The following is a 16,773-nucleotide window of genomic DNA, read 5'->3' as shown; positions in this document are numbered from 1 at the left end:
AGAATGATTTCTGAAGGATCATGTGACGCTTAAGACTGGAGTACTAATGTTGAAAATGTAGCTTTAGCATCACAGGAAGTAATTAAATTTTAAAATACAGAAAATAGAAAACAACTTTTAATTTTGTAATATTATTTCAAAACATTACATTTTACTGTATTTTTGATTAAATAAATGCAGCCTTGGTGACTTCTTTCAAAAATGAAAAGAAACGCTGAACGTTGAATCTGCTCTGTCAGGTGTCCTTTGTCCTGAAACCAGCAACACATTAGGAATACGTCATCTTAAGTGTTAATAGCTGTGATGTTTCATAAGCCCTATGGATTTGAAGAGAAGCCTCTAGGTTTCTCTCTGAGGAACAGGAGGAATGTCTCAGAAGTCTCTTCAAAGCAGTCAGCTGAGGAGTAGATTGAGTCTCTCACTTTTTAAACTTACTAGGTCACTTCTCCCATGTCTATTACATCATGCTTTTTTATTTCACATCCCTGTGGGCTGCAAACAGAGCTCTGTCAAAAGACTGCTAAAGTCATCTAGCATCAGTGTTTGAGCCTTGTGTGTTTGTTAAAGTTTGTAATCTTTCCTCAAAAAGTATTAACATCCGTGGAAAGAATTTCCCCTTTGGCTGACATCACCAAGACATCTTATTTTTCCACCCCTTACCTCCAAATGCCTGTCGTAAATAGACCACATTTCATGAGTCAATCAATTTCTTATATAAAATAAAGTCCCATCCTACATTTATATTCTATTTCACTTCTATTTTCACACATCACACTATTTAAGTTAAATGGCATTTCATGTTGACTTTAAGGTGTTAAGATCTCCTTAACCTGATTTGGCTTCTTTTACAGGTCACTGGCGTCGGGTACAACAATTCTGGAGAGGTTTTGATGGATGGAGAGGTGGTACATGGCTTTTCCAACACCTCCTTCAGCAAGATTGTGGAGGTGAGTCTGAGCAGAGATTATTATGAAATGCAGAGCTGTTCGGGTGTCATTGTGTGACACATTTCTTTTGGTGTCTGAAATCCCGTAGGCTGGCTGTGTGTGCAATGATGCAGTAATCAGGAGCAACACCCTGATGGGCCGTCCTACTGAAGGCGCCCTCATCGCCCTGGCTATGAAGGTACAGTGTATTGCTGTTCTGCATGATCTCCTGCTAATTGTTGATCTTTTGTGATACTACATGCAAATACTGTGTCATAACTAAACCCAAACAATGTGGTTGGATGTGCCCACCTATGCAAACAAGAGGCAGCAGCCTGTGGGAATGATGACTGCGTGGTACTGTCTGTCACCTTATGTCATCTCATTTTGGCAAACAGAGAGTGTTTGAATCGGTTCTGCTTGCTCTTGCTAATTAAGATGAGCAGACACGCTTTCACACCCCATAGAACAGGTTACTGTGGCAACAGCATCTCCCCTGAGGTTCCCGGTTGTGTTAACGTCTGGTACTCTAATAACATTGTTTTCTCCACAGGGACGTTTACATGGGATTAAACTAAGAGAAATGTCATGCAAATTCAAGGATAAAAAGAACTAGATTTTTATGTTTTCTGAAGAAAATGTGGGTGGTTCTTGTCTGCGCAAAACTCACTGCCACAATACTGCTGTGTTTTACACAGAATTGCACAGGGCCAGCCCAAAAGCATTTCAGAATAGTCACTTGCTGCAGGCACTGCTTAAAGGGATAGTTCACCCCAAAATGAAAGCAGTCATCATTTACTCACCTTAATTTCATTCCAAACATTCCAAACACAAAAAAATATAGATTTTTAAGAATGTTGGTAACCAAACAGTTTTGGTTCCCATTGACTTCCACTGATTTTTTTTGTCCATATAATGGAAGTCAATGGGAACTAAAACTGTTTGGTCACTAACATTCTTCAGAATATCTTCTTTTATGTTTCCTAAAAAGAAAGTCTCTCATATAGGTTTGGAAAGACAGGGTGAGTAAATGATGACAGCGTTTTCATTTTTGGCCAACCTTTTGCACTTGGAGTGCATCAGGGGTTTGTGGCTTGGCACGACAAAGACTTTGTTTTTCTTGATCTGACCTTGCTGTTCTTCATATGCTGATTTTGTATCTATCCACTCTGTTTTATCAGAGTTATTTCACTGAGCCAGAACTGATAGGTCTCTTTGAGATTAGACTGGACTTTCTGTATTTTCTTTGAAGGATTCAAGTGAGCCGAGTATGTGACCACATGTTTTCTGTTCTTTGTAGATGGGTTTGGAGGGGCTGCAGCAGGAGTTTGTGCGTCTGGAAGAAATTCCCTTCTCCTCAGAGCAGAAGTGGATGGCGGTCCGCGTTGTCCATCGCACCCAGCAGGTAAACTGGACCACATAGTGGACAACACTTTGTAAACGTGAAGGAGTATATGCTGCAAGGTACTGTAATTGGAGCTGAAAATTACTTGGCAGCATCACAATAGTGCACATAGAATTTCGCATTCACATCTCTGATCCTACTGATTCACATGCACCAAATGAACCCCCCTCAAAATGGATAAAAAGCACCATAATGCTTTCTCTCTTGGCTGGCTATTTATCACTACTCTCAGGCTCACACTGAGCTCTCTCAAAGAGCTCTCTCAAAATCTTAAGAGCCAATCTGAGCTTCTTTCAGTTTATGGCTGTCAGGGTGCACAAGTGTTTTTCAGCCCACTGGAAAACAAAACTCCTTAAATGTTGTATAAAAAACTGATCACTTTATCAATAATATAGCCCTTTTGTTTAGTATTGGGCAGTACTTGGTCAGAATAAGCTGTGAAGTATTGCTGAGTGTCAAAAGACTAACTAATTATCTTTCCTTACTTCTGATTTAAATGACAGGACAAACCTGCCATATTCTTTGTGAAGGGTGCCTATGAGCAGATCATCCGCTTCTGTACTTCCTACAACAGTCAAGGGGTCACTCTGCCTTTGACCAATCAGCAGAGAGAACTCTTCCAGCAGCAGAAGAGCTACATGGGCACTGCGGGTCTCAGAGGTACAGCACTTTCATTTCTCTAATAAATGTCATACACAATGTTGAAACAAAAGTCTTGAAACATTGTCTACGCTTATATATTCCCTAAAAGCTAGGAGCTGCAGGAAGGCTGCATTACATTGAAAGAGGTGGAAATCACTCCCTTTCCAGTGAAAATAATGTTAGACAGATATAAGAAACCCAGTTTTCTGCATTGAGATTGCCCTGTTCTTTATATACAGGTGTGATACTTTGCAGTATCAAAATGTTGTTGTTGTTTTTATTTAATACTGACCTGAGCGAGATATTTCACATAAGACGTTTACATATAGCCTACAAGAGAAAATACTAGTTGAATTTATAAAAATGACCCCATTCAAAAGTTTACCAACAAATTCTTTGGTTTTCCAGCATGTATCCATCCAGTATTATTTGAACCCTTTTCGACAATGACTATATGATTTTGAGATCCATATTTCACACCGAGGACAACTGAGGGACTTACATGCAACTATTGCAAAAAGTTCAAATGCTCACTGATGCGCCAGAGGGAAACAGTGCATTTAGGCTGAAAACTTTGGAATTTGAAGATCAGGGTAAACTGAACATATTTTGTCCTCTGGGAAACATGTAAACTTATTTCTGTAGCTTCTGAAGGGCAATACTAAATGGGGAAAAAATGATATTTAGGCAAAATAAGAAAAATGTACACATCTTCATTCTGTTCAGTTTACACCCCTGGCTCTTAAAGCATCTTTTGAACCTTTTGTAATAGTTGCGTACAAGTCCCTCAATGTGAAAGATCTCAAAATCATAGTCATTGTTGGAAAGGGTTCAAATATGCACAAGATGCTGGAAAACTAAAGAACTTCTGGGACCTGAAGGATTTTTCTGAAGAACAGCAGGCAGTTTAACTGTTCAGGATGAACAAGGGACTCATGAGCCACTATTACTAAACAAACAAACAAAAAAACAGCTGTGGGTCATCCAAGTAACAACACAGTATTAAGAATCAAGCGTATGTAAACTTTTGAACATGTCATTTTTATAAATTCATCTATTGTTTTCTCTTGTGAGCTATATGTAAAGGTCTTTTGAATGAAATATACACTAAACAAAAAAGTAACATGCATTTTGTATGATCCCTCTTATTTTGGTAAAATTATTAACATTTTGCAGATACTGCAAAGTGTATGTAAAATTTTGACCACAACTGTATATAGCTATAAGTGGAATTTGGGCCAGTGTGATTTTTGTAGACATATAGGACAACATGTTTCGATGTCTAAACCTTCAAAGGGGTTGTCATAGCAAGTTCTCTTGTATTAAATAACAAATATATGGCTTGCTGTATTACCCTTACAGGGACACAATTAGCTGATTCAGCGGTTGTCTGTGGGTGGCATTATGGGTAGACATTGCTGATCTTTCATGATCCTTAAGTGTTGTGTTACCACTGTCAGTACTTAATAATGTAGCTTATACTTTGTTGAAAGTTGCTTCTAGCTTCATGTAAAGCTCTGATGTCCTACTTTTTTGCTACAAATTTTCTGCCATCATCAAATCACACACAACTTTGAAATGACACCCAAATATTTTTCTGTCAGCTCTAATGGTGGCTTCTCAGTTGCCCCTGACAAGTCTTTCCCAGCTTACAGCTGTCTTCATGTCATTTAGCTTGTCTTGATAATATTAAGTTGTCTCTGAGGACGGAGAATACAATATTGAGTAATTATATTGAGATCAAGCAGATTTTGGCAGCAGCTGATGATGTTGTCCTGTCCTCTGTCAGTGCTGGCGTTTGCTTCTGGATCTGAGATGGGCGCTCTTACCTTCCTGGGGCTGGTGGGCATCATCGACCCTCCCAGAGCGGGAGTGAAAGAGGCAGTGGCGACGCTGATCAGCTCTGGAGTGTCAGTGAAGATGATCACAGGGGATTCACAAGAGACTGCAGTGTCAATTGGTGTGACTTTCAAGCTTGTTATCCCTTTTCTGTCACAGTGCGTGTCTCTCCATCTTCAGCGATTTTATATAATTTACAGACATTTTCAACTCTTAAACAACTCACATTTTAGGCCTGGAAAATAGTTGCTATTTCTTTTTACATAATGTTTAATGTCAAATTTAATAATTAAAAATCAATTTTGAACAGTTTTCCTGTAAATGAGCACAAAGAAGAAATATATGTATTTTTTTTAGACATGGCAATGTAGTGATACGTAATAAAAAACATAAATACTTAAATATATTATTAGTATAAATATTTGCTTGCCTATATTTTTACTAAAGTATTTTCATACATTTCAAATGGCTTTTGTGAGTAATAATCCAAACATGTTGCTGAATCACAGTTTTGAATCAATTAATGGAACAAATGATTTTTGAAAATGAATAAATTAATACAAATTCTTTCTATTTAGTTTGAATAAGGGTCAGTGTAGTTTACTGAAACAAAACAAAAATATTTTAGTTATCTAGTTATCAAAAGCAATATTTGATTATCTAAAAACAAAAACTGAAATAAAAATTAAAAACTATATATACACATTTTAAAAACCTTAAACAAATAAAAATGACAAACTTTAAAAACAATGAAATTGGGAAATATAAAAATAAAAACTATTTCAAAATATTAGTGCATACTATAATAGTATTTCAGTGATACTAAACACTGGTTTGAAACCTATAAAAATAAAAAATTAATCCTTTATTAGTTTTTACTTTTAGTTTGGACATTAAACAATTTGAATCTACTTATTTTTTAAATAAACTATTAAATTGCTCACATATATTTATTCTGTTGCCTCTCTTGACCACAGCAAGTCGACTAGGCCTCTATACCAAAGGTTCTCAATCTCTGTCTGGAAACGAAGTCGACCAGATGGACATCCAGCATCTCTCTCAGATAGTGCCCAGGGTATGAACACGCTTTCATACACTCTAAGCTTCTTCTCTGCTCTACTATCCAAAAGACTCACAGTAGAGGTTTGGACAGTTTTCAAGTCCACAAATGTTTTGTAGGCAGTCTTACAACTGTGGCATCCAAGAGGTTTATAGTACCTTTAATTTTTGAGTAATAGTAAAAACATAGTTTAAAATAGATTCATGCAGTAATTGAATCATGAACACAAGACTTTTTCTCATTTGTATCTGCCAGTGTGTAGAGCTGCTATGAGGAGTGGGTGCCATGAAATGAATTTGTAACTTGTCTCCACAGATAGTGGTATTCTACAGAGCCAGCCCTAGACACAAGTTAAAGATAGTTAAGGTGAGTGCAGCAAACTGATTGTTTGTGATCATACTCCACATATAACCATATGTTTCTTAGAGTGCTCTTTCTGGTTTCAGTCCTTACAGAACATCGGTGCCGTTGTCGCAATGACGGGAGACGGTGTCAATGACGCGGTGGCTCTGAAGGCAGCAGACATCGGTGTGGCAATGGGTCAGACTGGGACTGATGTGTGCAAAGAGGCAGCAGACATGATCCTGGTAGACGATGACTTTCAGACTATCATGTAAGCATATGCTTTTTTGGCTTTATCAGACTTGTGAGGACTATTGATGTGCCGTCTGATGAGTCTACACACGTCCTCAAGCCTTTGTTTCTCAATCTAGGTCTGCTATTGAAGAAGGGAAGGGGATTTACAACAACATTAAGAACTTTGTGCGCTTTCAGCTGAGCACGTGAGTTGGCATGTTCCCGTTATCAGAAATGAAAACATTTTCTTTTTACATTTATATGTGGTGTAGGTGAAGATTGTTTAGATGAGCTTAAAATGTTGTTTTCTAGGGATTTCTTCTTCTTTTTTTATTGTTTTGACATTTGTCTGGTGGAGACTCACAGACGGAGGCAGTGATGTTGAAATCATGAATTAAAACAATGTGATTTTGAAATATTGTGTGGTGCTCCATAGTCACAAAAACTTGTTTTTATTTCTTTAGTTTTTATAGCTTTAGTTTGATTACTATGAATACACTACTGTTCAAAGTTTGGGGTTGGTAAGATCTTTCAGTCTCATGATCATCAAGGTTGTATTAATTTGATTAAACATTCAGTGAAAATGGTAATATTGTGGAATATTATTACAAATAAAAAAATTTGTGTGTTTTAAAATGTAATTTATTCCTTTGATGATAAAAAAGCTGAATCACATCAGCCATTACTCCAGTCTTTCTAGTCGCGTCGTGATCTTTCAGAAATCATTCTAATATGCTGATTTGCAGCTTAAGAGTAATTACTTATGATAAATGTAGAAAACAGTTATGCTGCCTACTTTTTTTTTGTGGATTTTTGATGAATAAAAAATATATAATTGATACATTTTATATTATTTCTACTTAATATATAAATATAAATATTTATATATGTTTAATAAGATACTCATCCAGGTTATAAATACTGTTGAAATGATCTCTTCCTTTAGGAGCATTGCTGCCCTCACCCTCATCTCCCTGGCAACACTTATGAACTTCCCCAGCCCTCTGAATGCCATGCAAATCCTTTGGATCAACATCATTATGGATGGGCCGCCAGCCCAGAGGTAATAAACTGATTACCAATAGATTTATCACCGCAGTTGAATCAGGACTGCGATTTTAGTATAAGAACATTGAACATCGCTTATTTCAGAATAAGAATGAATTTAATTTTTTTCCTTAGTTTGGGAGTGGAGCCTGTCGACCAAGACGTGATCAGGAAACCTCCACGAAATGTTCGAGACAGCATCATCACCCGCAGTCTGATAGTGAAAATCCTAGTGTCGTCCTTCATCATTGTTTGTGGCACATTGTTTGTGTTCTGGAGAGAGGTAGGCAACGTTCGTCTGACGAGGCCTTCCTGAACATTTGCGTTCTGCTTTGTTTTTCATTTGTGTTCCATATACATTCAAAACAGACCATTTGGTAAATGACTAAACGATTTGTTTGCACTATTCCTTGTTTTTGTTTTAGAGGCATCATGCAACTCTGTTTATATATTAACTATGTGGTGTTTTTTTTTGTTTGTCTACTTGAGAATTAATATGGGGCCTTGCTACACAAGTGCCATTACCTTGTATAGCCTCTAATTGGTTAGAAACACTTAAAACGAGAGCTGTAAAATGAATAAGTGATGTTTTTTTCTGGGTAAAGTAGCAGCGAAACCATTTTGGAAAATGAAGTAGTTAATGAAGTACATTAAATTTGATGAAATAATTGCCTCCCGAAAGCTGCAGGAACAATGCCAAACGCTTCGCAAGGAACCGTAAAAGCATGCCCTAGATCCCCCCCCACCCCCCACCCCCACCACCACTTCCTTTGTCTAATAAACCTTTTTTTTTTTTTGAGCTGCGGGACAATGAGATCACCCCACGGGACACCACCATGACGTTTACCTGTTTTGTGTTCTTCGATATGTTCAACGCTCTGAGTTCCCGATCACAGGTATAAGCAACACCAAAAATGAACAAAATGCACATACATGTTTCATGTTTATATTCTCAAGGGACATATTAAGAACATGGGGAGAGAGCAGAATCTTAAAGTGCCCCTTTTATGGATTTTTGAAAATGACCTTTCATGCAGTGTGTAACAGCTCTAAGTGAATGAAAATATCCTGCAAAGTTTTAAATCTGAAAGTGCACTTTGTATAAAGTTAGTCAACTCTGAATCATTGAAAAGAGTCGTTTTTAAAACGAATCCCAAGCTGTTTCATGTTGACCTCAACATGAAACATTAGCATATTGCCCTCCCAATTGTTAGTCTTTTGGCATTGGTCTGAATGAAAATGCAAATTCATTCTTTGCCACTAGGTGCCGCTTTTGGAGCGGTAAAAATAGCTGTTTCCTCGGTAACGCTGTACATAAAGCAGCAATGCGCTCATAAACATTGCTTTATCAGGAATTACAGGCACCATGAAATGAAAATGAGACCAATCAGACCAATCACCACAGATTAGCATCGGAGATAGGAAAGGAGATGTTTGGAAAAATTAATCGTTTGGGAGTCACTGAGCAAGTAAGGTAAAAATAAATGCATATTATAAGACAATGAAAGTGTGCATGTATGTCAACTTGTTGTTGGGGACTCCCAAAACCAAAATATGAACCTTTCATAACCCATAAAAGGGGCACTTTAAACACTGACATTTTAAACTTTTTAATCAACATGACTCATAATGGCAAAGTGCATTTTGCTGTCTTTGATTAGTGTTTAAGCCTGGATTCAATGTCAGTGATTCATCCGAGGCCTCACTGTTTTTGTCATCCTGCAGACACGGATGGTGCATGAGTTGGGCTTATGCAGTAATAGGATGTTCTGCTATGCAGTTCTGGGCTCCATCATGGGCCAACTCCTGGTCATCTACTTCCCTCCGCTACAGAAGGTCTTTCAAACTGAGAGCCTCAGCATTTTAGGTATGCAACCAAAACAATAGAGGAAACCACAGTACACAACATTTTTCACATAATGTACAGCTGAGCCCAAAAATGTTAAGTAAAATGCAGAAGAAATACATTCTCTATTTCTAAATTAAAAAAAAAAAAGCAAGAAAATGTGACATTGATCATGCAAACTCGTTGTATAGACCTGTATAGATCTACTGAATCACAAGATCTGTTCTTTGGAACATTCTCAAATCATTGTGATATTTTAGCATTATTAATATACTGTTTAAGTATTTATTGATCTTTTGTAATTTTTAGTTTTCATTTAAATTTTAGAAATTCTGTTATGTGCTTTTGTCATTTTATTATTATGATTTTTTTATATATGTTTTTGATTTCACTTCAGTTTTAGTTATTGTAGCACTTTAGCTTATTTTACTTCAGTTAGTTGCCAAGGCACATTTTTCAAGTTTTTAAACAAACACACACAAATGATTTTAAGTATGTTAAGTTTGAGGTACCAGTAACAACACTGTCTTGAACATTTATCAGGCTTTACTCAAAATAACTGGATTTTCAAATGCTGCTGTCATTAAGGCAAAACTTTAATATCAAATATGGATTCTGAAATTAATGTCCACCCTCAAACTTTTCACTTAATTTGTCGAGCTGATAAAATGATTGTTTCTTTAATAAATAAAATTTTTATTGACGACATACTGTTGTCACTTACTGTGTTTTGGATGTGCATGCGTCACGTGATTTGCTTAATGATTTATTCACCATCCTCTCCGTGCAGATCTGCTGTTCCTGGTGGGCCTCACGTCCTCTGTGTGCGTGGTATCGGAGGTCATAAAGAAATTAGAGAGACTCAGAGGTGGAGAAAACATGGCAGACACTGATGATTTCCATGACGTATGACACACATTGTGTCCCGTGCAGGAGATGGAGGGTGGGGCTGGGGCACGTGGCTTGGAATGTCACTCAGGCTGGTCTCATACCGTACAAAACTATCCGAAGTGATCAGTCGGGTCTGACCCGTATGTACAGTACCCTTTTAAGGTGAAGACCAGGAGCCGATTGTGGAGCGATGATCTGGTCCTGGCTGAAATGTCGTCTCTTGACACGTGCCCTTTCCCGTGGAGATGCTTTGGTGTGCTGCTTTATGACTGTACTACTTTCCCATAGCATCTGGGTGAACTTTATTTATAAGATACTGTATCTGTCCATACAGTGGCTGTATTGAATTCATGATTTGAGGGATGTATTATGATTATTATTATAATTATTAAAAGGATTTTGTGTCTTTCAAATCTCATTTGTTTAAGCATTTCTGGTTAGAGGTTTGTGGAACAATGTGGATAAAGCCTTTCTGCATTCCAAATTATGCTTAAATAATCATTTATTTTGCATTTAACCATGAGTGGAAGGTCCAGTGTTTTGTGGAACGGACCACTCAGAGTGTGAATTAAGACATGCGTGATGTGCTAAATCAATCATCATGGATGCCATATTCATTTTATAACACCGTGAAACAGGCACTGTTTAGATTTTGATTTATAGCAAAACACTGCAAAGGCTTTCTCATTATCTGCTTTTTATAATGACTTTCTATTTGAAGATACAAGATGACACAATACGATGGCGTTACGAGATTACTGGGTCCCACTTTATGATGATCCACGCACTATTAGTTCTTATATTAGACTGATGGTTAATACAGCTGGCTTGTACAATTACTTATCAGTTCCTTTGTATTTACACAGTATCAATACTATATTGTCACTTTCCTCATGTTAATACACTGGTATTAGGTCCATCTGAAATTAGATGTTTTTGCCTTTTTTCTTTACTTTGGCTTTTCCTATAGTGTTATTTATTTTCTCACCTGCTTGGTGCTCGGTTGGGCGAACGCTTAGTCCTTTAAAGGTTTAATGATGTAGTTATCGGTTAAATGGATGCTAATGTTGAGTGTACAGAAATGTTTGACTAATCAGTCCTGCCCCCCTCCAATGCCGAAAAAACCTCAGTGCAGCCCATGGGCATTGTCTTATTCCCATCTGCCAAAACTGTATCTGGTTAATAAGGTACAGCTAATGATGATGCACTATATATCAGTTTTTGCAGTATGCGAATAATGCGATCATGTTTGTCCTTTGTATTGCGGATAGTGGTTCTTTATGATCACGTTGTCCATATTTATTAATTGGTGAGATTCATTTTCTGCCCATTCTGTTTTCTGGCATTGCTGTTGCTTTGAAAACAAAAATTGTAATACACTGATATTAAACAGTATAAAAATGTTTAAATGAAGGGTGATAGGTAAAAAGCTTTTTTTTTTTTCTTCTATTTTTAAGATTGTATTTATTTTATTGTGGTTTGCACAGCTGAAACCAGTAATCTGTTGTGGTCATTTCAGAACACAATTGTACAATAAAATTTTTACAAATTAATAATTAAAAAAAAAATGTGTATCTGATGTTGATTGTTGATAAATCTGAACTATGCATTTTGGAAAATAATGTAATACATGCACTACATACATTTTCAAGGTCAATTTTTATTTCTTTCAATCACTGAAATCCATAACATTAATGTTCATAATACCTTAATGCCTAATTGTTCACATTTAACAGTTTGATATGAAATATCAAACAGTTTAGAATTTAAATGTAATATCCCTTTTATGATATTGTGTATTCTTGTGGGTTATGCTGCCCATTGTAGGTACAGCTATTAATACATTATGCAGTGTTACAGAAATCTGTTATTTACACACAAAATAAAGCTTAAAATATAAAAATATTTTAATACACTTGCTACACATTTAATTTTTTATAAAACGAAAAATCTCATGTTACTTAAAATACTTTGCTGAATAGGGTGAATTTGCATTGACAACAATATACTAATTCATCAAAGTTACACATTAACACAGCTCCTTAACACATAATCATTTTTTGCTTAAATCACGCAGTGAATATCAATAATACAGGACGGCAAAAACAAGACTGTACATGATGTGGTTATGATATACAGTAGACAAGCTGTCATTTTAACAGTTTTTCTGGTAGCACTTTCCATTATAAGTGCATTAGCTCAAACATGTTTTGTTTTGTTGTTGTTGTAAGTCCTTTAAGGGCTACTCAAAGCCTCTCCTGCTTTATTTTTTAGAGGGATGATCAGAATTGCAAGCTTTCACTTTGTGTCTGGTACGGATAGTGTGGCAAGCATCAGGATTTTCAGTCTTGTGATCCTTGGCTTTACTCTTCCTCCTTTTCCCATTGAGATCATCGTGATCATCATCATCTTCACAGTCATCGATATCCTCGCACGTCAGATGTTCAAAGCAACTGCTCAGTTCATCTATAGGCGGATTCTGGCCGCTGTAGTTTTTCTGTTTTTTCCCAGCAGCTCTGTGCTTGAGCCCAGTTCTCATTTTCTTGAGGAAATCTTTTCCCACCAAGCTCACAACTGCATCCTTCAGCTGTTTGAAGAGCTGCTCGGTGCTTGAACCCTTCACCAGCAGAGAGTGCAGAGTGATTCCTCTCCTGAGCTCCTCAACAAACTGGTGCACCAGTTTTCCACGGTACAAACTAAACACAACACCAGAATAACACCTTTAGTATTCATGTGCAACAACACTTTTTAAATGTAAATGTAGGAATCATTCTAATATGCTGATTTGATATCTTTTCATTCAAATTATCAATGTTGAAAATAGTTGTGCTGCTTAATATTTTTGGTTTATGGTTTATAAACCAAATCATCCGTTTATAAGTAACAAATGGATGTTGTACCGTGCAACCTCTGGTTCAGATACGGGAAAACACAGTAAACGATTGAGACAGAGACTCCACTTCAGGCAGGACTGCCACTGGCTGTATAGATGAGTCGTTTCATGCTCCAGAGAGATCCTTTTTCGACCAGTTTGTAGTTTCTTAAGTTTCAACAGCATGTCTAAATCAAACCAAAACCAAAAAATAGCATGTATTTACACTTTGTTACAGTACGTACCTTAAGCAACATTTTTGCCATTTAGGTAATTATAATTATTTGACAATGGTGGCATACACTGCATGTGCCTGAGGTTGTTTTATTAATTTATTGCATGCTATAAGGAACAACATCTGCTAACAAGATAATGATGTATGATAACTTCAATACCTCTTTGTGTTTCAGGTGTACTGCTGAACTGTCCATAGACCATTCCCAGCAGCAGCCCCCAAAGATGCACTTGAGACGGCAGAGGCTGCGCGTTTACTAACCAGTAACATGTCACAAAAAGTTGCAGCTGTAGAGCAGGTTGGATCTCTTTTAAAATCTCCGACGACACACCCAAAGTGTCCAGGAGCACCTGAAGTCGCACGTCGTGTGGTTCCTAGAAACATTAGAAGGACAAATACTGTAAAACAAACAATTTCATTTCACTTCGAAAGAGAGCTAAGACATCTTTATTACCTTCCATAATGTTTCCAGTTGAAGGCCTTCCATCACCGTGGTCTTGATGGCTTCAACTTTCTGACTGCTTAGTTTTGATTGTTGTCTGCCATATTCCTCTACAAAATGCTTGCTTGTGCCAGGGGATGTTTTAACGGCTAACTCTAGTTTATCTGCAGTGTGTTGTTCTCCCAACAACAGTAACCCATAAATCACTTGGCGTATGGGACGAGAGGTTTCACTGCTACAGGGGAGTTGGAAATCTTCAACCTGCATTGTCAAGGAAACCCTTTGATGTACGAGTGCATCGATAATGGAGGAGCTCATCTTTCCCTCAAGTAGGGGACTCAAGGTCCATTTAGGCAGAACTTGCAGTGGACCTGAAGAAGCTGCCTGTGAAATCGTCTTTGAGTCGAAGAACTGGGCAAGATAGCCAGAGATGAGCTTGTATTCTTGGATTCCCTGGGAAAGTGCTTCTTGGACGAGGGGTTTTTCTTTGTTGCGTGTTAGTTTCACCAAAGCACTTACAGCTGCATCTGGCTCTGGGAACTGGGATAACCAGTTGAGCAAATCATGAATCCGGGTGTGTTCCGAGTCAGGCATTGAGCATTTCTCCCAACCCAGGCTTTTGATATTGGGCAGCTTCACATAATCATTATCCAAGACGGTAGCAAGGACTGGGAGAAGCTCAGGGTTCATTCTGAAGGATTCACAGAATTTTCCCACTGTAAAGTGTTTGGCTTGGATGAATTTGTTGTTTGTGCGTCTGTGCACTTCCACGTTTTTCCACTGGAAATGTGTCATTGGCATAAATCCGGCCGAGAAGTTGAATACATAGAAGTCACTGTCATTAGACAAGACTGGACAATTCCATTCTTTCGCCAAAGCAGCGATTTCAAAATCAGCCTCTTTGAGACACTAAATCAGCGGTACCTTGAGCTTATGAAGGAGCTGTCTAAAGACATTTTTGACGAGAATAGGAAGGACATTGGCTCTTTTCCCTGCTGACAAGGCAAAGGCCGCATTTATTTTCTCCTGTTTTCGTTTCCTAAGACTGTCCCATTTTTTGTCAGTGTGGTCAGCACCACCATCAAGTACAACGTAAGGGTGAATGTCACAGTCTCTGAGGTTCTCAAAGAACAGTATAATCATCTCCTCAAAGGCATCATAGTCTCCTCCATGCATCTGATCCAAATTGCAGTCAAAGTACAGGGTGTAGTATAAGGTACATCCGTCGATTATTAATCGACTGTCTCTAAAAGCCCAGCTTCTTAAATCACTTCTGTTGCCACTCTCAATGAAGGTCCTCAGTCCTTGAACTCCCATGTTGACAAAGTTATGTCACTAACTCGCAGCAGTATTTTGGTTTCTACTTGCTGTAAAAGCATAATAAATAATCTTCTAATTATTGTGATATTGTCATTATCAATTTATTATGTAAATTATATAATGTATAAAAATATTTTGTAATATCAACGTATTACATGAAATTTTATAAAATCATTATATGCATTATATAAAAAATGTTATTATGTGATATTACAGTAAAATCTCGATAAAGTCACTGATACGCAGCAGGTTTGCAGGCACGGAACTTTATTCAAACAACAACAGCATAAACACATTCATAATTCCCCCGCTTTCAAATGTCAAATATCCTCATATAACTAGCCTAATATGTTTAAGTAGAAATATTAAAGTAATTAAAAAGATCTTACCGAATGTTTCGAAATGTGTGTGAGGCGTCTGCGAGCATGTACGCGAATACGTTGTAGATCTTATTAGCTATACAGACCGGAAAACGAAACTAACTGTCATGTGAGGTTAGACATTTCCACGGAAGCGAAACCATGGCCTTAGGCCCATAATAAGCACAAGACTGTCATGATACCTCTAACATAAATATATCCATGAATCACCTGGGTGTGTGTATAAACTGTTATGACATGCAGTAGTTTTCAGAGAATTGTTAAGCCACAAAGCCACTAACATAATTCATTTAGACGGTTTCATCGGGCGCACACGCCTGGCCCCAAAGTTAACTTCCGGTCTGTGTTTGTTTATCAGACTGGCTATGGCGTCGTCTACAAATGCAGTTAAAGTTAAAGGGGTCCTATTATGCTCTTTTACAAAGTCTTGATTTTGTTTTGGGTGTGTACTAAACAGGCTCTGACACTAGGTTGTTCGAAAAACATTATTTTTCACATATTTTACATTATTACAACACCTATCTCTCAATCTGGCATGAACTGCTCGAATGGTTCCTGTATCAAATGCAAGGCCCGCCTTCTGAAATACAAGATGTGCTGTGATTGGTTAGCTGGGCCAGTGTGTGCTGTGATTGGCTCCACTCCACCCCGTGCCTGCATGCCCCTTACCAGAGCTGCCAGCTTCAGAGCTTCAGTTTAAATATTGTCAAAATCAAATCAATTTGAACGCTATTAATTCTTGATAATTGTAACCACTCTAAGCTTGTCTGCACGTCTCTGAAATAGTGATAACACTCATTGCCTTCTCTAGTGCTGCTCAACCAGGTCTCGTCCCATTCGTCGGTATTTGTGATATCACAAATCCAGGAAAATATGTGTTGTAGTTCAAACGAGTCGTTTATTGTAGATTTTGAAAAGTGATTTCTGTTAAATAAAATATCTTCTTTTGAAGTGGACTTTGAGCTTTGTAACTTTGCAGATCTTTTTTATTCTCAAACAGCAACATTATAGACTATACTAAAGTTGAAAAAGTGAAAAAAGCATAATAGGACCCCTTTAAGGTGATGAGTAGACTGAAGTTGGGCTTAGGTGGTTGTGCTGTGGGATGTATTTCCCATACATTTATTTATTTGTGGCGTTCACAATATCAAAACTGACCGGTTTTCCAAAAGGCTTCGTTGAATAAACTTGAGCACGTACTGCACGTTTAAAAAAAAAACGAGGTGCGGGTGTTTTTATATCACTGTATTTCTGAAGGAAGAATATCTTTAATTAGTCTATTAAATGTTCAA

At 37.4% G+C, this 16,773-nt stretch overlaps 2 protein-coding genes across 2 annotated transcripts in view; one reads left to right on the top strand and one right to left on the bottom strand.

Moving 5' to 3' along the window:
* LOC122140025 (calcium-transporting ATPase type 2C member 1-like) overlaps positions 1 to 11,016 on the top strand; it is a 52,272-nt gene extending 41,256 nt beyond the window's left edge. Inside the window, 14 exon segments of the mRNA XM_042741498.1 lie at positions 852 to 947; positions 1,036 to 1,125; positions 2,227 to 2,331; positions 2,835 to 2,991; positions 4,763 to 4,933; positions 5,790 to 5,887; positions 6,188 to 6,238; positions 6,319 to 6,485; positions 6,586 to 6,654; positions 7,395 to 7,511; positions 7,631 to 7,778; positions 8,296 to 8,391; positions 9,221 to 9,362; positions 10,132 to 11,016. Coding sequence (XP_042597432.1) covers positions 852 to 947; positions 1,036 to 1,125; positions 2,227 to 2,331; positions 2,835 to 2,991; positions 4,763 to 4,933; positions 5,790 to 5,887; positions 6,188 to 6,238; positions 6,319 to 6,485; positions 6,586 to 6,654; positions 7,395 to 7,511; positions 7,631 to 7,778; positions 8,296 to 8,391; positions 9,221 to 9,362; positions 10,132 to 10,253 — 1,629 coding nt within the window. The 3' untranslated portion in view covers positions 10,254 to 11,016.
* Positions 11,017 to 11,872: 856 nt separating this feature from the next.
* On the bottom strand, positions 11,873 to 15,667 carry LOC109104888 (protein asteroid homolog 1-like). The gene is given in 5 exon segments (XM_019118202.2): positions 11,873 to 12,928; positions 13,133 to 13,292; positions 13,500 to 13,713; positions 13,794 to 15,148; positions 15,491 to 15,667. Coding segments are annotated over 4 exon segments (2,112 nt in total). The 5' UTR covers positions 15,099 to 15,148; positions 15,491 to 15,667; the 3' UTR covers positions 11,873 to 12,495.
* Positions 15,668 to 16,773: the final 1,106 nt, after the last annotated feature.

This window comes from Cyprinus carpio, chromosome B16, assembly GCF_018340385.1.
Source record: "Cyprinus carpio isolate SPL01 chromosome B16, ASM1834038v1, whole genome shotgun sequence".
In the NCBI taxonomy this organism is placed as follows: domain Eukaryota; kingdom Metazoa; phylum Chordata; class Actinopteri; order Cypriniformes; family Cyprinidae; genus Cyprinus; species Cyprinus carpio.
Note: the sequence above shows the minus strand (reverse complement) of the source record. Positions and strands in the feature narration are given on the sequence as shown.